Source organism: Engraulis encrasicolus, chromosome 18 (assembly GCF_034702125.1).
Source record: "Engraulis encrasicolus isolate BLACKSEA-1 chromosome 18, IST_EnEncr_1.0, whole genome shotgun sequence".
Lineage (NCBI taxonomy): Eukaryota > Metazoa > Chordata > Actinopteri > Clupeiformes > Engraulidae > Engraulis > Engraulis encrasicolus.
In genome coordinates this window covers 31,023,430-31,047,376 of record NC_085874.1, presented here as the reverse complement: position 1 = coordinate 31,047,376, position 23,947 = coordinate 31,023,430, and the positions used below count along the sequence as shown (strand labels likewise).

General features: G+C 48.1%; 1 protein-coding gene across 1 annotated transcript; it reads left to right on the top strand.

The window, feature by feature from the left end:
• Positions 1–1,728: 1,728 nt before the first annotated feature.
• Positions 1,729–23,839, top strand: trib2 (tribbles pseudokinase 2). Its single transcript, XM_063223423.1, has 3 exons — positions 1,729–3,214; positions 6,997–7,289; positions 22,795–23,839. Exons 1-3 carry the CDS (start codon positions 2,945–2,947, stop codon positions 23,324–23,326), a joined length of 1,095 nt encoding a protein of 364 aa, XP_063079493.1. The 5' UTR covers positions 1,729–2,944; the 3' UTR covers positions 23,327–23,839.
• The last annotated feature ends 108 nt before the right edge of the window (positions 23,840–23,947 follow it).

Genomic DNA, 23,947 nt, shown 5'->3' with positions numbered 1-23,947 from the left:
GTCCCTTTAAGATTAACCATCTACTGCTACTGTATTCATCTAAATACATTTTTAATATATTACATTACATTACATTACATTTGGCAGACGCTTTATAATCAAAGCGACTTACAATCAAGGACATAATCATAGCCAACGTCAACATCATCTTAATTTCCCTCGGGATCAATAAATGATATTCTACTAGCTGATACAAAGTGCACAGGAAATATACAGAACAACAAGCGCAGATGCAAAGATGGGTTAGTTAGGTTTTTTTATTATCATTATTTTAGGAAAGTAGAGTAGACAAACATACACATCATGTCAAGAGTCTGGCCTGAGACTAGTGCAGCTTACTTAAGCATTAGTGTAGTAGATAGTCACAAAAGAGGAGAGTCTTTATAATGTGTAGCAATGAAAGAGTCAACAAGTTATGCCAGCGTACATTACTTTTCATTATTAAGACCAGCAAGTTGCCTGCAGTCCTATCAGTATTATTTAGTCAGTATTCTAAACCCAATGTGGTCCTGTAGTACGAAATAATTATCCACCCCCGCTTTATGGTTTGGGAGTTGATCTTTGGATCAGACGGTTGCTGGTTCAAATCCCACCCGGACCAAAAGGAAGGCGTGTATCCATAGCCCTTGAGCAAGGCATCTCACCCCACTCTGCTCCAGGTTGTGACCAATACCCTGCGATAACTGTAAGTCCCTTTGGATAAAAGTGTCAGCTGTCATGTAACAAAAAGCACGCTGTCTTATACTCAACATGTTTGACTCTCTCTCTCTCGCTCACAAACACACACACACAAGTGCACACAAGCACACACGCACGCACGCAGATATGCTCACACACGCACACATACACATGCACTTGCATACAGCTGCATGCAAACACACATGCACGCACACATACAGGCACACGCACACGCACACGCACACACACACACACACACAATCGTGTGGACACAAGGTACACACACAGAGCCATCATTCACAGGAGCAGTCCTTCTGAATAATCCATGATCGCCCACCTCATTCCATTCACAGCCCCAAGCAGCTCTGATCCTACACAAATAGATGAATACACCCACACACATATTCACAAACCCCAAAGCATAGGCCTCTTTTGTAAAATAGCCTAATAATAATATATTGTTAGTATATAGGCCTATATATTTATTGTTCACATGGACAACAACCATGGCTATAAACAGGGAAGGCAGCAGAGAGGGCAAAGGGGGAATGGTCCAGAATCGGGCCCTCGAATATTGTGTGTGTGTGTGTGGAGGAGCGTGTGTGTGTGTGTGTGTGTGTGTGTGTGTGTGTGTGTGTGTGTGTGTGTGTGTGTGTGTGTGTGTGTGTGTGTGTGTTTTGAGGGGGGGTGGGGGGTATGTTGGTTATGTTACAGAAACAAGATTTAGTCCCCCCCCACAAGGGATTTTTCATCACGCTTGCAACTTGAAAGATTTGTCATACTGGCCATCTGTCGATGACTTATCCACACCCACTGGATGCATTCCCTTGAATTGCATTGCTACAAATGATTGATGCAGCAGTCGGATCAGCAATTAAAACTCAGTACGTCGCCCCGACGCCACTACTAGCGGATCCTATAGGAAGAGGACACGGTGCTCCCCGCTCTATTCATAGCAGCAGCGCCGTCCTCTCCGTACAATTAGCGAGCTATCCGGGGTGTACATTCGCCTCACATGATTGCATGTAGAGCAAGGCCTACTGTAAACGCCGTGGTTCTACTGTGGCCGTGTCGGCATCGGCCGCGAGCGCCAATGGAACGCCTGTAAACGGCTGACGTAGCGGGGGCGGGTCGGAAGCAAGTCAGTGGTGTGCGTGGAGTCCAGTGAGAGAGGGAGCGAGTCGAGGCAGTCAGCTCCTGCGCCGGGGAACGGAGTGTGTGAGTGTGTGTGTGGCAGGCTGACCTCGCACTGAATGGACTAGATTCACAGCCACGTAAGTAGCACACCGCGGGAGATGATGTCTTGCTGAAAGAAGGGATAGGCCTGGGGTTGTCGGCCATCCCTTTTTTATCTCCGAGCAGATAAATCGTCGCCCTTTCGAGCTTTTTATCGGATTGATCCTGCAGAATCTCAGCAGAAGACCCCAGCTGCCAGACACAACAAAGGGCTGGGATATCAGGACGATTTTTCTGGCCATATTTGGTCGATGGCCCCTGCAGCTGCACGGATATGATCGGTGTAACCAGGCCCTTGCATGCACACAGAGCGGTTTCTCAGGACAGCTGAACGACTAATCGTTCGGTTAGCAGCAAGCCCAGGGCATAATTATTGCGGGCTAGCCAAGTTAGCAGTTTTGATATTCGATGAAACCCTGGTTTGGAAATCCAGCCTTTACCCTCGATGCATCTTGCGTAAAATTGTTAGCTCTGTGGGTAATAATTATCGACTGTTTTGCACTTGCCTCCACGGTGTAGCCTCACTACCCTGTTTACCCAGTGTCCAGTAACATTCATATCTGATCAATAGGTCAGGTCTACATCAATGTCATAATTATCCAATCAAGCACTGGACCTAAATTGTTGTATTCTGTCAGTCGAACTACAGCAACTTTCCTTATTACGGCTGATGAGCTGTATTTCTTATTACAGACGTTGTCGTTTTATATGCAAATTACGCACGGCTGATTATGGTATTTTGGCTGAATTTGGCAGCATATGCAGTGCATTCCATAGCCTTTGTCTGTGCTCTTGTCTGACTACGTAACTAGCACCCGTCTTTATTTTTGTGACAAACGAGTACCTCGAATTTAGTGTCATTTTTTGGGCATTGAACGGCTGCAGAATTCTATTCGACGCGTTCTGTACAGTCCTGAAATTGTGGTGAATGATTGCTGACCGCTGCTGATTCGACCTCCATTGCCCGTGGGATTCCCTTGCACAATCGAAGATCCCCCTGCTTCCGCTGGAAATATCTCCTCGTATCCCCATGAACATACAGAGGTCAAATCCCATTAACATTTCACGTTATGGGAGGTCACGGCACAAAACGCACGACTTTGAGGAGCTCACTTGCCTAAGGACTACAGAGTCGAGCCAGAGTTTCAGCCCTAATTTGGGATCTCCGAGTCCCCCCGAGACTCCAGATTCCTCTCATTGCATTTCTTGCATCGGGAATTACCTCTTGCTGGAGCCTTTAGCCGGAGACCACGTCTTCAGGGCCGCCCACCTTCACACGGGAGAGGAACTCGTCTGCAAGGTAAAGCACGTACGGTAATCGCCTACGCGGCGAGGTGTTTCCCTGCATTTTTGGAAAACGACCGAGTCTCAGGTGTGTGTGTGTCTGTGTGTGTGTGTGTGTGTGTGCGCGCGCGCGCCCGACCAAAGTCGGCACGGGAGCACAATCTGTTCTGGTTTCAGTTTAAAACGTTTACCCTCGTTGCAGTTGTGCAACACCGCGTCCGTAGCCTACTCTACATAGCCAAAGTCTCAAGAATGCACACCTCGGACATTTTTGTGCCTTAGAAGCTGGTGTGCTTCGCTGTTGATTCACGGCTGGAGACGTGAACCCGTGCGCCCGAGGTCACGCAATACCCCGCTTGGCGCTTTATTATCCTTTTTACGCAACGCATGACCGCAAGGAGCTGTCCCGACTCTGTGCTGCTGGTGGAATATGGCTCTGTAATTGAGAGCATCTGGGCAATGGAAAAAACATTGGCCATTGCCGTGACAACATGAGTAGTTGGGCCTATACTACCGTCAGTAATATCGGTCGGGTTTCCTTAGATAACACTGACAATGGATGGGAGTAACGACATAGCCCCCTCTTTAAACGTTTGGCCCCAATACATGCTTTTTGGATTCCTTCATGACAGCGTCACGGCTATTTATCCTGGCTGAATGTTTGGCAGGAAGCGACTTGGAGCCGGAAAGGGGGAAAAAATGAATGGAAATACCATTGTGGTTATGGACGAGCTCCCGCCGCCAAGCTCAAGTCGTTCTATCTCTGTCACTCTCACTTACTGACTGACACTCCTCCCCCAAAAAACAAACATATTTCTCTCTCTCTCTCGCTCACACACACACACACACACACACACACACACACACACACACACACACACACACACACACACACACACACACACACACACACACACACACACACACGCACACACACACAGTAATAAATCACTCACAAGCACACTAAGCTGTCATAATAAAAGCTCTTTCTGGCTGGTAGTTGCACCATCAAACACATTAAACAGACATTTGTTTTTCAGCCACTGTGTGTGTTTTTATGTGCCGCCGCTTGCTCTTGCGCAGGAGGCAGACACAGACACACACACACACACACGTTTGATCCTGCTATCCGAGTAGCCCACAGCACTATCAGTGCTCACATGGTGCCACAGAACTACACACACACACACACACACACACACACACACAGAGCACTATCGGTGCGCGCGTGGTGCCATGGATCCGGGCACCACACACACACACACACACACACATCCACACGTAGGGCCCACAGCACTATCAGTGTGCGCGTGGTGCCATGTATCCGGGCACCACACACACACACACACACACACACACACACACACACACACACACACACACACACACACACACACACACACACACACACACACACACACACACACGTAGGGCCCACAGCACTATCAGTGTGCACGTGGTGCCATGGATCCGGGCACCACACACACACACACGGGGGAGGGATGGGAGGTGGAGGGGGGTCTATTTCCTGCTGGCTTATTGATAAGAGGGCAGCCTTTAGTCCTCAGCGTCGCCACGGCGCTATAAATATCCCAGCAGCACAGCACCCGGCTCAAGCGCCCGTTACCAAGCAACATCCAGGATATGTGTGTGTGTGTGTGTGTGTGTTCGTGTGAGTGTGTGTGTGGTTTGGGTAGAGGAAGGGTAATACAATAACACCATGGTGTGTGTGTGTGTGTGTATGTGTGTGTGAGAGATTGGTAATACCGGTTTTAGTGGCCCCCTCCAAGATCACTTTAGTGAGTTTATAAGCGTGTTTTTGGGACGGATGGATGGGGTGGAGGGGAGAGTATTGCAGTACATGGCTCTACAGTGGTCTGGTGTGTACGGACCATGTTGTGCTTTACGCTTCAGGAGATGATGGTAGTGTTGTGTTGTGTGTGTGTGTGTGTGTGTGTGTGTGTGTGTGTGTGGGCCTGTCCACATCCTGTATGCTGCTGGGTAGAGTCCAGGAGGAGTCTGCATCTCTCTCTCTCCCTCTCTCTCTCTCTGTCTGTCTCTCTCTCTCTCCCTCTCTCTCTCTCTGTCTGTCTCTCCCTCTCTCGCGCCAGATACCCAGAGCAGTGTAGAGCACACAGAGGCTATTTTGGAGCCGGTTGAGAAACCAGATCCGTCTGTGCTTCCCGTGGGACGTGTGTGTGTGCGTGTGTGTGTGTGTGTGTGTGTGTGTGTGTGTGTGTGTGTGTGTGTGTGTGTGTGTGTGTGTGTGTGTGTGTGTGTGTGTGTGTGTGTTTTGTGTGCAGACCGTCAGGACAGGCCTTAATGTATGTAAAGCCCTCACCTCTGCTCTCCCTCAGTCCATCATCTTCATTCATTCATTCATTCATTCATTCATTCATTCATTTATTCATTCATTCATTCATTCATTCATTCAATGTCTTCCGCAACATTCTCTTCCTCAAAATTCACCGCTTTTTCCTCCTTTCTCTTAATTTCTTCATTCCCTTCTCTCTCATTTCTCATTATCTAGCCTTCTCTCTCTCTCTCTCTCTCTCTCTCTCTCTCTCTCTCTCTCTCTCTCTCTCTCTCTCTCTCTCACGCTCTCTCTCTCTCTCTGGGATCCCTTTCCTGCTCTCTCACCTGATCTGTCTGTTCACCTTTTTATGCTGACTTCAGTGCTCCTTTTTTTCTCCTTCTGTGCTCGTTTCACTCAGTGCTTCTCTTGTCTTTTCGCCTCCTTCCATCGCTCTCTCTCTCTCTCTCTCTCTCTCTCTCTCTCTCTCTCTCTCTCTCTCTCTCTCTCTCTCTCTATGCTTACTCCAATTCTCTCCCCCCCCCCCTCTCCCCAGACGTTTGGTATCGGGCGCTGCCAGCAATCCCTAGCGGCCTACTTAGCTTACTAAAATGCTCTCCCTCCCTCCTTACCTTACACCAAATGCTCACCTCTCTCTTCTCTCCTCTCTTCTCTCCTCTCTCCCCCTCTTCTCCTTCTAGGTCTTTGATATCCAACCAAACCTTACTCCAAGTTTCTCCTCTTTCTCCTCTCTCCTCTCTCCTCTCTCTCCCCCTCCCTAGGTGTTTGACACCTGGTTCTACCAGGAGTGGCTAGCGTCCTACGATGCTTACTGCAATGCTCATCAGAACAGCACATCAACCAGACCTTGGTCCAATGCTCATCTCTCCTCCCACTCTCCCCCCTCTTTCCTCTCTCTCCCTTCTATCTCCCTCTACAGGTGTTCGACATCTGGCGCTACCATTGCATTACATTACATTACATTAATTTACATTACATTACACTTAGCTGACACATTTTAAAATCCAAAGCGATTTACAGTTATTTTAGGTGCAGTGTATTGGTTACAGGCCCTGGAGCTCTGTGCTGGTGGGGTGAGGTGCTGGTAAGAGTGGGATTTGAACAGTGGTGGACAAAGTAAAAGTGAAAGTACTTTTGTGGTGTAATTACGACAGTAGCACATGATACTACATAACTTAGCTGTTACACCGTTTATTCCATTGTATCTACCTAATGAGATAAACTGTGTTATTACTGAAAAACAATAAAAACCTAACAAGGACCCACCACAAACTCAATCCAACCTGTGCAGAATCAGCTTATCGTAAGACAAGTACATTAGTTTACTTTTTACTCAGATAACTTACCTGTGTTGGAAGAAAACTGTTTCTTTTTTTTTTTAAACTTTTACTTTTACTTTCTCCACCACTGGATTTGAACCTACAACCCTTTGATCTAAAGACCATCTCTCTCCTCTCTCTCCCCTCTCTCTCTCTCCGCTTCAGGTGTTTGACATCCGGCGCTACCAGGAGTCGCTGGCGGCCTACTTTGCGCTGGGCGCGCACCAGCACATCAACCAGATCGTGGAGATCCTGCTGGGCGAGACGCGGGCCTACGTCTTCTTCGAGCGCAGCCATGGCGACCTGCACTCCTTCGTGCGCAGCTGCCGGCGGCTGCGGGAGGACGAGGCGGCGCGCCTCTTCCAGCAGGTGGCCTCGGCCGTGGCGCACTGCCACGAGCACGGCATCGTGCTGCGCGACCTCAAACTCAGGAAGTTCGTCTTCAAGAACGAGGAGAGGTACGGAGATGGTTAGGGCGGTGTGTGTAGGGTGGAGTGTGTGTGTGTGTGTGTGTGTGTGTGTGTATGTGTGTGTGTGTGTGTGCGTGCACGCTTATAGGATGGTGTATGTGTCGGTGTGTTTGTATGGTGTGTGTATTTGAGTGCCACAAGCACGGCATCATACTGTACAGCCTCAAGCTCAGGAAGTTTGTCGTTAAGAATGAGGAGAGGTATGGGATGGTGTGTGTGTGTGAGTGGGCGCACCCTCGCACCGATGTGTCTGTGTGTGTGTGTGTGTGTGTGTGTGTGTGTGTGTGTGTGTGTGTGTGTGTGTGTCTGTATCTGTGTGTGTGTCTGTTTTGTTGAGGTGAAACCGAGCTATAGAGTACATTTGTGGTGAATACCATTTTCATGACCACAGCGTCATGAAAATGGTATGTCAGGAAGTGCAAGCTCAACAACAAGGAGAGGTATGGAACATTTTTGTGTGTGTGTGTGTGTGTGTGTGTGTGTGTGTGTGTGTGTGTGTGTGTGTGTGTGTGTGTGTGTGTGTGTGTGTGTGTGTGTGTGTGTGTGTGTGTGTGTGTGTGTGTGTGTGAAATGAGAGACAAGGCTAAAGGGCTATTGTCATTGACCATGACCTCATTTCGCGTGACCTCAGTGCCAGGAAGTTGCCAGAAATGAGCATTCAAGGTATGCAGCCTGCAATGAGCCTTGTGTGTTTGTGTGGGAAATACAGAGGCGGAGGAAAAGAGAGGGAATACAGAGGCGGAGGAAAAGAGAGGGAATACAGAGGCGGAGGAATAGAGAGGGAGCACAGACGGTGGCGGTCGTAGTAGGAGGAGGAGTGTCCGTATGCTTAGACGCGACCTTGAATTTCTGCGACCTTTTGTTCACGTCCTCCTGTCATCTCCTCGCAGTAGGCACTTAGGGGAGAACCTTAGAGGTCGTCTTGGAGAACCTTCGGTCTACCAACCAAAAAACGCCGTAGCCCTCCAAACTTTTCCTATTGTTCTCATCTTGGAGAACGTTCAAATGTATGGAGTGTGCGCGCCTTGTGTGCATGTTGACAGACAAAGGTGTAGTTATAGTTGTGTCCAGCTTCAAGCCTCTGCCTCAAATTGCACATACCAGACCACCAGACAGAAATGTGCACGTATTCTGTTGCATATATGAGTGTGTGAGCCATTTTACTGGCCTAGACCCACTCATATTCTTTTGATCAAATTTCATAGTCAAGTCCTATTACAACTGTAATAGACATTTGAAATGATCTCGCGGCCTGTATAAAATGTCAGATGTGGCCCCCGAGCCAGAGTTTGACATCCCTGATGAATATCAGCTCGTTTCCAGGCTCAAACGTAGGGCACTGCACTAACCACCTCCTCTCCTCTTTGTGATCTATCATAGGGGTAGGGCTACACTCACGGCACACACCTGTAACTTTCCCACTTTGTGGATTCCAGCAAGCACTACTAATTTAGTAGGCCAACAGCAAACAAAAGCAGCCACTCGTTTGAACCGCTAAAAGTTATGACGGTACCAAAACAAGTTCAGCTTGGTTTTATGTTAATAAGTTATTAGTTTATTTAATTTCCACAAATGAGAATCGATAAGAGAATCGATAAGGAATCGAATCGTTTCGAAGAATTGATAAGGGAACCGGAATCGTGAAATCCTTAACGATTCCCATCCCTACTCTTTAGGCTGTAACATGGTTGTAACACCAGTTCCTCTGCAGCTCCAAGATGAAGGTCAGTGAAGGTCGTGGGAAGGGGAACCCCCCCTCCCCCTCCAGTGGCATTTCCTGCTCCTGCTGTAGTCAAGGGATGCATTCCAATATGCCGACTTCCATCCTCCCTTGCTCACTTGCCTGCTTGTGACCTCATGATGACGTCACCAACGACAGACAATTAATGGCATATCTAGCAGCAAAAGCACAATTCTATTGTCATTCGGGATGGTGAATGAAAAACAGTCCCCCCAAAAGTGTGGTATTGTTTTCTCCATGGAGTTCGGGGCCAGGAGGCGGGGGCGAGGCCACAAGCGCAAGTGGAGGACAGGAGGCCGCATATTGGAATGTACCCAGGAGGTGGCAGCCCAGGGGGGTTAAGGGTGTGGGGGCAGCGTTGACTTTTCTCATGCACCCCAATGGCCTTATGGGTAAAACGTCAACCTCAACTGTGGCCTTTTGCATATAGTAGCTAGCATATCAGTTGCCTACAACAGTGTTTCTCAACCTTTTTTTAGGCGAGGCACCCTTTCAATTCATGAAAAAATTCAAGGCACCCCAAACCAACAAGCCGTAACATGGCATCGCATCCGATACCACACAAGCTTAGAAAAGTAACACATTTGGAGATGTCACACGACCTACGTTCGAAGTTGCAGCTGACTGGGGCGACCTATATTTACTTTATTGTGCGTAATTGGCAGATGTAAGATTCCTGACATGCATTAACTGATCAATTTAGAGAAATATGTATTATATTACATCATTTATTTATCAGCCACGTTTCCGCGGCACCCCTGAGGGGGGCCTGCGGCACCCCAGGGTGCCCCGGCACCCCTGTTGAGAAACACTGGCCTACAACATGACATTTTACATAATAACAACACAATGATGGGCATAATGTCAGTACTGATGGCCTTTTGTGTAGTAGACCAAACAGTGGTCTCATGTGTTTTTACAGATGTGTTTCAGTTTCACTTCTTCCCTGCTCAGGCCAGAGAGCGAGCGAGAGAGATACAGATACACACAGAGCTAAATGTGTGTACGGGGCTAGTTGTAGTGAGTACGAGTATAGTGTGTGTGTGTGTGTGTGTGTGTGTGTGTGTGTGTGTGTGTGTGTGTGTGTGTGTGTGTGTGTGTGTGTGTGTGTGTGTGTGTGTGTGTGTGTGTGTGTGCACGTGTGCGTGCGTGTGTCATGCGTGTGTGTGTCTGAGATGTCATGCTGTAGTAATGTGCACTGCATGAAAAGAGGGATTTGCGGATGAGTGTAGCACCTTAAACTGTCTCTGAGGTTCCCAGGTGTGGAGGCATGCAGCTTGTGTGTGTGTGTGTGAGAGAGAGAGAGGCTTTTTCCCTCCAGGGAAACACATGCTTGCGTGGCTTCTGCTCTGGGCCTGGGCTGCCTATTGCATAACTCTGTGTGTGTGATATTTAGGCAAGCCAGTGTGTGCAGTATGTCTGTCTATCCCAGAGAGCACAGCAGGAACACACTCGTATGGTTATCAGCGTACATGTGCACACACATATGGTTATGAACACACACACACACACACACACACACACACACACACACACACACACACACACACACACACACGCGTATGCATACCAAAATTCAGAAAGAATCTTGTGCTGGTTGGATGCACTCTGTGTGTGTGTCTGTGTGTGTGTGTGTGTGCGCGCTTCAAGCACTTCAAGGTCAGCTGCTGACGAAGGTCACAGTAACATGAGGCGCACCACCTCTGAACTCTCACCCGTGACCCCAGTCTCTCAGGTTGAGGTGTGTGTGTGTGTGTGTGTGTGTGTGTGTGTGTGTGTGTGTGTGTGTGTGTGTGTGTGTGTGTGTGTGTGTGTGTGTGTGTGTGTGTGTGTGTGTGTGTGTGTGTGTGTGTGTGTGTGTGCGTGCCTGCCATAAAAAGCTCTCAGTGGTAACCACAGGCATGAGGCAGCATGCCTTGGATAAGTAGGTCACGGCCGTATAATAGGGGACTGAATGAATGAGTGGTACATATATGAAGAACGGCTGGACGGACGGACAGACAGGTGGGTGGTAGGGTGGATGCAGGGGCGGTTCTAGGGGCGGCACCGTTGTGAACACCCCCGCCCCAGCACGAAGCTTCGCCCATGAATGACATAATGGATATATCATTCATGGGCGATATGTCATCACATGTTACAATAGTTATAAACGTATGAAAAAGGTGTTATTTCTACACTGTTACCACGAAACCACATTGTTAAAATAATAGCGTTACTATCAGTGTTTTTTTGTCTGTTGCTATAAGGCCACACCAATTTAATTTGTTGGTTCTCGGATTTTTTCAGGAAAAAGTTGAAGCGAGAGGGCGAAAAAAAAAATAAAAAAAAATAGTCGTGTGGTTATACCACCTGTATATCAGCCTCACATGGACCTCCAAAGGAAGGTGCAAGACAGGCAAACACCTGGACATGGAGAAGGACAGTGTAGAAGGGAATTAAGGCAGCCAAATAGACCAGGCACAAAATTAGCTCACAGGGCAATTATTATATTAATCTGGTTTGAATAAACTGAGATGATTCAACAGTTAAATAGTTGTTTTTCTTTTTTAAAACTGCTATCCCACTCCACTAATTCCACTAAGAGCAATACTGTGTTTCACTGCTGCTACTGCTAACCCACAGGGGCTTCAATTTGCCATTGCATGTTTGTCTGTAAATGTTTGAATGTAACACGTTTCCTGATTCGCTAGTCGTAATCGGCATGTTGAAAGGAGTGGTTTTATTGGTTCTCTACTTCACATGACCTCCAACTACTAAAGAGACACCTCCCCGTTCATGAAAACATGCAGTCTTCGTTTTTTTTTTAGCGATTTCATTTTTTGGGGTATTGAAACTGATTTTTTTTTTTTTTTCCATTTTGTTACGAAATACAAGAGGCGAATCCGAGAACCAACAAATTAAATTGGTGTGGCCTAAGCGTTTTTCACTGTTTTTCTTTTCGTCTGAGGCAGGGCCATCGCTAAGGGGGCGGGGTGTCATAGGGGCTGTCACCCTGAGTGCATCTCATTGTAGGACCGCCACTGGGTGGGTGGGTGGAAGGAGACGAAACGTTATCATCTTGTAATGTGAGAATGAGAGGGAAATGCATAGTTCGGTTGAGTGCTGTGTTTCCCAACACTGTTGTTCCGCTAGCCTGTTAGGACGTTGAATAGCAATCCAACCAAAAAAAAGTAGTTTAGCCAAGTTAACAACAGTCGTTTTTGGGATAGGCAGTCTAGACTTTTTTTTTCATTGTGGAGATTAAATGTGGAAATGAATTTGTCTGCTAGGATTTGTATGTTTACGTGGCTTCTGCTCTCGGCCTGGGCTGCCCATTGCATAACTGCTTGTGTGTGATAGGACGTTGAATAGCAATTCTACCAAAAAAACTTGCTGACCAAGTTAACAACAGTCGTCTTTGGGATGGGCAGTACAGAGACTTTTTTTTTCAAATGTGGACTTAGAAATGTGGAAAGGAATCAATATGCTAGGAATCGACGAATAGGTTACCGTAGTAGTAGTAGTGAATTAATAACGAATGGATGGAAAAAGGCAGGGATGGTTGGATGGGGGAAGCATCTGTTTTCCTGGGAGTTGTGCCGTGTGAATTTGAGTGGTAGTAGTCATGTGATGGCAGACGTAGCTAAGGAGTGACTGGAGTGTGTGTGTGTTTTTATGATACGAGTGTATGCATGCGTGCGTGCGTGCGCGCGTGCTTGTGCGAGTGCTTGTGCGAGTGTGTGTGTGTGAGTGTGGATGTGGGTGTGTGTTTCATTCGATGAGTGTGTGAGTTCACCTCGCTCTCCTTCCCCCATCCCCCCTCCCTGACATTGAGTGGCAAATTGGTGGCATATTTTATTAATGCTGCCCGCAGGCTACCCCATGATCCCCATTCAAACCTTCACATGCGCCTGTCATCTCGCTTGAGGAGAGGAGAGGAGAGGAGGGGTTCGAACCAGGTCAAATGAACACACATTTTCCATTCAGACCACCCCCATAGCCACACAAACACACACACACACACACACACACACACACACACACACACACACACACACACACACACACACACACACACACACACACACACACACACACACACACACACACACACCAATCCCCCAGGTCCATTTTTCCGTTCATGCCTAATAGACATTAAACGTACAGTAAGTCAGCAATGTTGCCTGTAAATGTCAAACGACAAGTTACAAACATTTATCTTTTTTATTTCTCTCATTATTGTCCCTCCCTCTCGTAAATACTTCTACAGGCTATGGTTAGGGCATGCCATACCGTAGCTGTGTTGTACAGTGTACAGTATGTCACGGTTGCGTGGTCGTAAATGATTCAGATGCTTTGAATACATCTAGATTTTAAGTGTACTATGGTCCAAAGACTGTGTGTGTGTGTGTGTGTGTGTGTGTGTTTGTGTGTTTGTGTGTAGCATAGCAGGCGATACACAGTTTGTCACAGTGTAAATGCAAAGTATAACATGCATGGTGTGAGTGCTTGGTTTGGCTTGGTGGACGTACGGTGTCTGTTTTGCAGTGTCATGTCAGATCCGCCAGTGTTGATTTGACAGGGCACCATAAACTTGCGCTGTGCTGTGGGTACAGCCAGTAGGAATGTGTGGTAGAGTTGCCCCCGCCACCGGGAACTCAAACCCAGACGTTCTGGCCTGGGGTACCACACCAGGGCTCTAGGCGTGTAAATAATCATCAAAATGTATAGATGCATCGATCCTACGGCCAACGATTTAACGTATCGTATCGTATCGTATCGTGGGCAGGGTTGCCAGATGATGCTGATGATTTCCAGCCCAAAAAATGCTCAAAACCCGCCTAGAAGCACAAAATCCCGCCCAATTCTATTGATTTCTATGGCAAAAATTGGGCGGGTTTTTCTACTAAATGCCATTTTTACCCGCACACGGCCATCCTAAGGAGCCCAATTGGGCGGGAAACAGCCCAATCTGGCAACACTGTTCGTGGGGCATTCTTAAGTATCGAAAATAATCAAATCGCTGGCCCCTGTCCAATGTCCTACCTCCATAACATAATAGAAGTGGAAAAGTAATTGGAAAAAATCGAATTGAATCGCATCGTATCGATACGATTAAGCATCGAAAATAATCGAATCCCTGCTTTAAGAGAAACCGAAACCGTATCGTCATGGAGGCTGTGATTTGCACCCGTACAGGACTCTGACTGCTACACCACAGAGCACTGACGTATAAGGCCTAATTCACACCAGAGCGGGGAAGCGGGGTAGGACGGAAGCGATTTTTACCTGCGGTGGCCTAAATACTGTACATGGAAACAGATATTTCCTTCCACACCAACACGTGACAGTTGGGCAATAGCGGGCGAGAGCCAGCTCCTCTCTGCGCTGCATTTGGAAAATAGAACTCGAGTGGATTATGGACGGCAGCGGCCGTCGGTGTCCCGTTGAAATTAATGGCAAAGTACCGAACTAGTGTTGGCTGTGGCCGTTCCGTTGGCCGTTTAGCCACGCTCTTGTGTGAATCTGGCCTAATAGTAAGGGACGCTGTCCATGTACATATATTACGTCAGTGAGTCAGAGTGCACCCACAGCCCAAGTGATCGCCTCTCCATCACGGAATGACCTTGATCTGCACACTAATTTCAAATGTATAGAGCTTGAAAGTCCCGCCCCTTAGTTCCGCGTTTCACGGGACCTAAGCTGACCATCTAACAACATGGTAGCGAGTAAATATCTTCTGATCTCAGTCACGATATGCGCTGGGCTACAAATATGCTGTTTAAGAGGCTAGAAAAAGATTATTCATGCAGAAGTATCAATGTTTTGTTCCGAGGCCGTCGGCATGAAAAATTTGAAGAAACACAGCTCTCTAAAAAGTTTGGGGGTTCGTATGAAAAATTCAGCAAAAATATCAGAAACAACATAAATGGAGCTCGTGGCACAACTCGAAGGGGTTCGAAATATCATTTTATTACCGCCATTGGATTACATGCTACGATTTTCTGCTAATAACGCCGTTGAGGTCCCATGAAATCGGGGGAAGTGACGTCACTTTCAAGCTCTATACATGGGCGCACGGTGAAGCAGTGGGATTTTGATGGTAAAGCAATGGGTGCTGGTTGTTGGAGTGCATGACGTGTGTGTGTGTGTGTGTGTGTGTGTGTGTGTGTGTGTGTGTGTGTGTGTGTGTGTGTGTGTGTGTGTGTGTGTGTGTGTGTGTGTGTGTGTGTGTGTGTGTGTGTGTGTGTGTGAAGTTGGCTCCCCTCTTTCTGCTGATCTTTTGCTGGTCCACCTGCTGTCTCACTCTAGGGGAGAGAGATGTCTCACTCTGAGAGAGCGAGAGAGAGAAGGGGCGTGTGTTTTAGGTTATAGGCACGAGACACTTCAACCGGGTTTATTTTAGGAGAACAGGTCACCCCTTTTAGGTATGCACATGCTTGCGCGCACACACACAGATCCATGTAATTATACTAATTGTCACACACACACACTCTTATTTATATCCTAGACAGATATACAGGCGCCCACTTTACACACATACACACACATACACACACGCAAACAGACCCTTTACACGTCCACACCCCTCACACACATGCTATGCAACATACTGTATTACCTTTCTCTTATATAACACACACACACACACACAGACACACAGACACACACACACACACACACACACACACACACACACACACACACACACACACACACACACACTGTGTATTCACTCTCTCACACACTGTGTATTCACACACACACACACACACACACACACACACACACACACACACACACACACACACACACACACACACACACACACACACACACACACACACCCCTACCTCCCCTCTAGCTTGTACACACACACACACACACACACACACACACACACACACACACACACACACACACACACACACACACACACACACACACACACACACAGCCCTCTTCTCCTTCTGGATGGCAGTAAGGTCATGGAGGGAGGTCATGCAGGTCAGCTGGGGTTTAACTATGCCGCTGCTCCACCCAGTGGAATATCAGGCTATTAATAACACACACACACACACACACACACACACACACACACACACACACACACACACACACACACACACACACACACACACACACACACACACACACACACACACACATACACACACACCCCAAGCTATAAAGTGTTACACCAGGCCCACCTCTCTGTGCAATTAATAAAGAGAGAGAGAGAGAGAGAGATGAGGGGAATAAAGATGGTCGCATGTGCACAAAGCAGTGACCTCTCACCAACACGCCAACCAAGGAAGCTTTCAGCATACTATGCAGACACAAGGATGACAATACATCGCGATAGTACATGAATTGCAATGAATCGTGATCTACCCAAGCTACCCAGATGAATCGCATCATGCCGTGATGCGTATTGAATCGTGAACCCTTTGCCAATACCCACCGCTAATATAGGGACAGATGGAGGGAAATGATTATACTGCATGTGCAGAGAGAGAGAGAGAGAGAGAGAGAGAGAGAGAGAGAGAGAGAGAGAGAGAGAGAGAGAGAGAGAGAGAGAGAGAGAGAGAGAGAGAGAGAGACTGATGGAGAGGAGAGGAGGCAACTGATTGAATTTATATAGAGAGGGGATATAGGGAAGAGAGGATGGAACTGATTAGATGTGCGGGTATAGAGAGAGAGATGGGGGAGGTATAGATAGAGGGGGAGGAGAGGGCCTTCGCCTATACAGAGAAAGTGATATTGAGAGAAGAGGGAAGTCATTTGACGTGCAGAGAGCGAGAGAGAGAGAGTTATGGAGATACTATATTGAGAGGGAGGAGGGAGCTGTTTGGGTGTACATTGCGTCTGTGCCGCGGCCGTGAGTGCATTGTGTGCTGATTACGGGAAGCGATCTGACAGGAAGCCTCTCTGCAGACGCCAGGAAGACTAGAAAGCCTTGGCATGACTCACTTCCTTGTTTATGTTGATTTGTGTGGAGTCACCGACCGATCCCCTCCTTCTTTCTTTCTCTCTCTCTCTCTCTCTCTCTCTCTCTCTCTCTCTCTCTCTCTCTCTCTCTCTCTCTCTCTCTCTCTCTCTCTCTCTCTTTTCTCTACGCTCATTCTCTCTCTCTCTCTCTCTCTCTCTCTCTCTCTCTCTCTCTCTCTCTCTCTCTCTCTCTATCATTCATTCTCTCGCTCATTCTCTCTCTCTCTCTCTCTCTCTCTCTCTCTCTCTCTCTCTCTCTCTCTCTCTCTCTCTCTCTCTCTCTCTCTCTCTCTCTCTCTCTCTCTCTCTGCCTTCCTGAGGGAATACGGTGCATCCTGCAATAACAATGGCGTAATGATGTGCCGGAGTCTGGCTAACAATATAGCATGTGGGGAATGATGCAGTGGATCCCTGTGGACCTCTGCTCTGAGTAGTGAATGGGACTAGGCTGCATGTACTGTGAGCGCCTTCTTCCGTTCATTATAGCAGAGTGCCTAGAAGTGCTACACAGCAGGGGTGCATTTCTCAAAACCATAGTCGCTAACCACGTTAGCTACTTTGTTGTTTGCAATGCAATTTCCCCATTGGCAACTGGCTAACAACTGCCCTTTTGAAACACAGCCCAGGAATGCAACAATGATGTCGACATTTGGATCAGATTATCTGTGCTGATATGAGATGAAAATTGATGAAATTGTGTTTCGGTGGAGTGGGTATGGGGAAAAAAATCTGAGTTGCATAGAATCTTTGTTATTCGTTTGTCAGGCCTAATTAGAGCAGCCGTGGCTGCCAACTACAGCTGTCAAACAGCTGATTACCAGCAGACTGTGCAGGCCTTCTTTATACTTATGCATGTTTTTTTTTGTTTATAAACACAGTGTTGTGAGCAGGGGGGGGTAGCTTTAGGCATTGGGGTCAGTTGGAGGTTGAGAGTTTTTTTTGGCCACGGGTAGATTGAACAGGTCAGCCCTCTGACCGACGATTGACTCTCTACACACCTTAGCCACTATATTCTCCAAACAGTGACTAAATCATTTTTAACGATCGTGTTTTGGTGTGACCAGCATTGACAATGTCCCCCAGCTGCGCCGGCTCCTGTCCGACCAATCACCTTGGACTATCCCCACACTCCTCCTTCTGTTCGACCAGTCAGCTGTTGCCAGGGTGGCGGATGTTGTTGCCTGGCAACAGCTGCTGTAGGCTGCACACATCCCCCTGGGTTGATGTGGACCATCTCTGCTGCCTTCTATAGACAGTCACCGCAGTCAGACACTTAAATCATCCCAGAGCCTTTTCTGCACTGCACTGACGGTTCATTGGGAACTGTACATCTTTCACAATTGTAAATTCAGTTGTTGTGTTGTGTAGTAGTTTAATGTTGAATGTCCGCCCTGGACATCACAGGTGTCGATAACTATGGCATTGCTGTTGGGCATTTGGGACTGGTTGACGTCATCCAACACAATGATTCACCAATCCATACAGTATACAGTACTAGATTTCATTTGCTGTACTCTGCAGTTGCAGGGGCTGTGCTGGGTGTGGATGTTTTCTCTGCGTTGTTGGATTCATTGATGTAATGTGTTTAGTGTTGCTCTGGAGACATCACAGCCCACTAGAATGTTGACGTTAATTAATGTCTTCTCTTGATTGGGTGGCTCGTTAGCGCTTGTTAGAGGGCCTCTCCTCTGATTAGCTGCTCATTGGTAGCCTGATTATCATCGACTTTCAAATCTCTTCGAGACTTGGTCTGACCAAGAGCATAGCAATTAACATTTCCCAAACGGCAACGGATTTTTCGGGAGCTCAGAAAGTACTTGCATTGCTCTTGACCTGACTAGTAGCAACACTGAAGGTGTTGCGTCACTAGGAGGGCGTGGCCTGGCTATCTCATTGGGGCTAGTTGACATAAAAGGGAGCGACTATATGGAAACGGTGCACTGTTTTGGAAGGTCCCACAATGCACAATGCACAGTCCATCAATGCAATTGGGAGATTAGCAGAAACCAAATGCAATTCCATGTACATACTGTAGATCGAAATCTAAACATACTGAGTTTTTAATCTCTGTGATGGAGTAGTTTATTTTGATTTCATGCGGTAATGTCCCAGAACAATGTCCAGTAAAATCATCCACTTTTCGTCAAGCAGCATTGAAATCATAAACAGCTGCTTTTCGAGTGCTTTCATATTGATCTAAGGAGCAATAGAGTTTTTTTTCCCCAGTTGCTCTGTCATCGCCATTCACAACAACAACAGCAGCAGCAGCAGCAGCCAACTTGTCACGATCACACAGTCGGTACGGAACATTAGGAGCCCACCAGCCATGCGGTTGCCAGGCAACACTGTTCTAAAAAGTTGCCGTGTGCATCTGCATCATTACCTCCATGGCGAAGTGCATCTCCCCAGGGAAGCTGACAGGGGGGGACAAAGGGGTCACTTGTCCCGGGCCCAGGGAGACAGGGGGCCCAGAAATGAATCCTCAATACATTGTTTGTATCGGATTTGGGGACCTTTCAGATGGCTTTGTCCCAGGCCCCAGCCAAAGCTGTCAGCGGCCCTGCATCTCCCCACTCGGAGCACAGTAGGAGGAGGCAGGGACGGTGCTGTTTGGTTAGGCCAATGGTTCTCTCAAGGTGCGTTCAGAAAAACGTGCCGTTGCCTGTTCCTTCACCCACATAATCTCAAACCAGCCAGTACAGTGTGTTTGCAAATTTGAGCGTTTGGGAAACGGAAAGTTGAGAACCGAAAAAGGGGGGGTTTTTTTTGGTTCTCTTGGCGAACCAACTTTCCGCTTTCCAAACGCTCAAATTGTTTTTTTTTCTCTGCAAACCGTGACAATGGGGATGGTTCCATTGCAAAGCTTCTTACAATACCATACACGACATTTCTACAGCGATAGCTCCATATTCAAGATAAAAAAAATCCTACACAAGCCACCATGGGTGCCGCGAGGGGGCTAAGGTGTTACAGATTCTAAGGGCCCAACTGGACCCAGGAAGGATGCTGATAACATAATTTGTCATTTTGGGGGCCCAAAATTTGAATCTTTCATGGGGCCCAAACATTTTATCAGTGCCCCTGCAAGCCACATTGCTCCAGGGGCTGTAACTACTACCCTGTGCCTAAATAATGAAGTGGCTTTGGAGTACAGCATCCGCTAGCCTCGCGAGCCATCCTACGTACTTCTGCCAAAAGGATTGGCTCCACTACTGTAGTCTGGCCGTGCTTCTCTGTGTAGTGCCTGGAGCAGTAGAATTTTGATCGCAACACCGCCCCCCCCCCGCAGAAAACAGCCAATAATCGAATACGCCCCGAAAGGGGGAGGACGCTCGTGACAATGACGTACACATCTGCCACTGGTCTGCGCGCTATGTTGTTGTTGAGTAACTGCCAGCGATTGGGTGAGAGGTGTCCAATCATTTCAAACCATAACTGAGTGCAACCTTCCTGCTTCCTACAATCGCTTCAGAGCAAACAAATGCCAGACAATAAATATGAAATGAAATGGTAGTATTATGGGATGGTCAAGACCAGGCTAAGCATCCGCTACTCTAAGTGTAATATCATCTCGACTTTTTTTTTAATTTGATAGGACAGTGTGAGGGGTGGACAGGAAGCGAAATGGGAGAGAGACGGGGAGGGCTCGACAGAGGACAGGAGCCGGGGATTGAACCCGGCTCAGCCGCATTGGCAGGCGAGTGCCCTACCGGTTGGCCACGGCAGGGCCGTAATATGATCTTTTATTATACTATTTTTTGAGAAAAGGTTCGCACACTCCTTTGGATTTTTTTCTTCTTTAAGTTACTTTTTCTTCTTTTTATTCTTTCATTCAATGGCAATGACGTTTCGACCGAAACATTTGGTCGAAACGTCATTGGCATTGAATGAATGAATAAAAAGAAGAAAAAATGACTTAAAGAAGAAAAAAATCCAAAGGAGTGTGCAAACCTTTTTTCAAAAAATACGTAATCTTTTTGTTCAGCACCAGGGATTGTGCACAAGTAACTCTCTACAAGTGACTTTTATTATACTGTGTCTTGTTGTCTGGGGAAGATGGCAGAGGTCACAGTGCCATCTCCTCCTTTGTTTGGGCTAGGTGGCAGGGACAGTCTTCTCCTCTGTGTGATGGTTTCTCCACATTCTGGCAGCAAGCACCATTTTGTTTGCCATAGCAGTAGTTTGATGTCTGGTTATTAGATCCAGTCGCTTCTCCGTGTCGTACTGCTACAAAGTCTGTCTAGGACAACGGAACTTCACTCCTTGGGGCCTCAGTGTCATGTCTCAAACTGTCTTTCGTGCCACTGGGCTGCTATTTCTCCCTCGCAACAGACGCACACACAGGTGCACGCACACACACGTACACACACACGCACACACACGTACGCACACACAAACGTACACGTACACGCACACACACGTACACACACACACACACGTACACACACACACACACACTTACACACACACACACACACACGTACACGCACACACACACGTACACGCACACACACACGCACACACGTACACACACACAAGCGTACACGCACACACACGTACACGCACACACACATGTACACACACACGCACACACACACGCGCGTGCACACACACGCACACGCACACGCACACGCACACACACACGCACACACACACGCACACGCATACGCACACGCACACACACAACATTCCATGGTGTCATAGGTGGTCAGTCTCCTCTCCTTACTCATTCGAACATGCACACAGGCCGCGGCGTGCATCTGGATATCTGGTAGCGCGGCCCAGCGTCCCCTCTGACCTCTGTAGACGTCACAGGTGTTCCTCTCCCCGCAGCCTTCGCCAGTAGTGGTGTGGAGATGGAATAGCTGTCTGTCACACACACACACACACACCAGGGATGGAAATAAGCACCCGTCCACCTACCAATGACGGGTAAATTTCAGTGGTGACTGGTAAATTTTTCAACCCACCAGTCACTTTGACTGGTAAAAACAGTGAGTGACTGGTAGAATTTTAAATCTACCTGCCACCGTGACTGGTGGGGAAAAAACTCAAGTTCCACCCCTGACACACACACACACACACACACACACACACACACACACACACACACACACACACACACACACACACACACACACACACACACACCTCACTGCTCAGTTCCCTCCAGTGGCGCTGTGAAGTCCTCTTGGCCAATCAGCATGCAGGATTAGATGACCTCACTCTGATGTCACTTGACCTGTGAAAGGGGAGCATATGTACCCAAACAGCCTGATCTGGATCGAGTGTCTGATGGGCGTGGAGAGTTTTCTCTTCGCTCTGAAGTACTGTGCGTGCGCGTATGTGTGTGCGTTTGTGTGTTGTGCTAACATTTACTTATTATTTGTTTTTGTTGTCTCTCTTCAGTAGCCTGGCAAAACTGTCTGTTTTAACTCTTAACAAATAGTTTTAAAACAGATTGTGTGTGTGTGTGTGTGTGTGTGTGTGTGTGCGTGCGTGCGTGCGTGCGTGTCGACGTCAGGAGTCAGGATTGTGTGTGTGTGTGTGTGTGCCGACGTCAGGAGTCAAGATTGTGTGTGAGTGTGCGGACATGTGCTAACGACAGCATTTGTCTTTGTGGTCCCTTGTCAGGAGTGTGTGTCTCTCTGTGTGTGTGTGTGTGTGTGTGTGTGTGTGTGTGTGTGTGTGTGTGTGTGTGTGTGTGTGTGTGTGTGTGTATACGTGTGTGTTGACACGTGCTAACAACAGTATTTGTCTTTGTTTGTGGTCTCTCGTCAGGAGCCTGGTGAAGCTGGAGAGCCTGGAGGACACGCACCTGCTGGAGGGCTCGGACGACTGGCTGTCGGACAAGCACGGCTGCCCCGCCTACGTCAGCCCGGAGATCCTGAGCAGCAGCAGCAGCGGCGGCGGTAGCGGTAGCGGTAGCAGCAATGGCGGGCGCTACTCGGGCAAGGCGGCCGACGTCTGGAGCCTGGGCGTCATGCTCTACACCATCCTGGTGGGACGCTACCCCTTCCACGACGTGGAGCCCGGCTCGCTCTTCTCAAAGATCCGCCGCGGCCACTTCAGCCTGCCCGAGACGCTCTCGCCCAAGGCCCGCTGCCTCATCCGGAGCCTGCTGCGCCGCCAGCCCTCCGAGCGGCTGACGGCGCGCGAGCTGCTGGACCACCCCTGGTTCGCCGCCTGGGCGGGACCCTCGCCGCCCCCCGGCGGTGGAGCAGGAGGGCACGGGCGCGGCGGCGCGGGGGAGCGCGACCAGGCGGTGCCCGAGGCCAACATGGAGGAGGAGCTGGAGCAGCTGTTTAGCTGAGGGGAGCCAATGGCGTTGCAAGCGTTGCCGTCACCTTGGCAACCCAAACCGACCAACCAATCAATCAATCCACCAACGGAACCAACCAACTGCAACCATGGCAACCATAAATAGTAAATATATGAATTTTATAGACCGACGATATGGCAAGAAAATGGCCACGTGCTCCCTTCAATGGGGAACGAAAATGGACGAGGAGAAGGCATCAACAGCAGCACACGTAAACAAACAAACAAACAAGATAAACACATGAAACCAATCAGTGGACAGGCACTTTGTCACAGGGAACCAATGAACGAAGGAGGGGATGACTTGTAAGCTAAACACAGCGAATCATGTTGGACATGAACTGACATTGGGAGGAGAGAAACAGAGGAAAAATATATATATAATCTATGGGAGAGTATACGTAGGATTGAGGCATCTCATCAGACAGAGAAAAAAAAGCAAATCAAGTTAAGGTGTAGATCTTTAGATATTTTCATTCCACTGACAAAACCTCAGCAGGTCCTGAAGGGGAATGGGAAAGGGAGGGGAGGGGAAGGGGGAAGGGGGAGGGTGGGTGAAAATGGGCGGGAATAGCGGCGTGTACAACTGGCATCATGGGAACGAACGCCCATT

Bases quoted from the DNA above. Each gene is read 5' to 3' on its own strand.
- trib2 (XM_063223423.1), top strand. From the start codon at position 2,945: ATGAACATACAGAGGTCAAATCCCATTAACATTTCACGTTATGGGAGG. The intron at 3,215-6,996 runs GTAAAGCACGTA...TCTCCGCTTCAG, and splicing joins GAGAGGAACTCGTCTGCAAG to GTGTTTGACATCCGGCGCTA. The intron at 7,290-22,794 runs GTACGGAGATGG...GTCTCTCGTCAG, and splicing joins GTCTTCAAGAACGAGGAGAG to GAGCCTGGTGAAGCTGGAGA.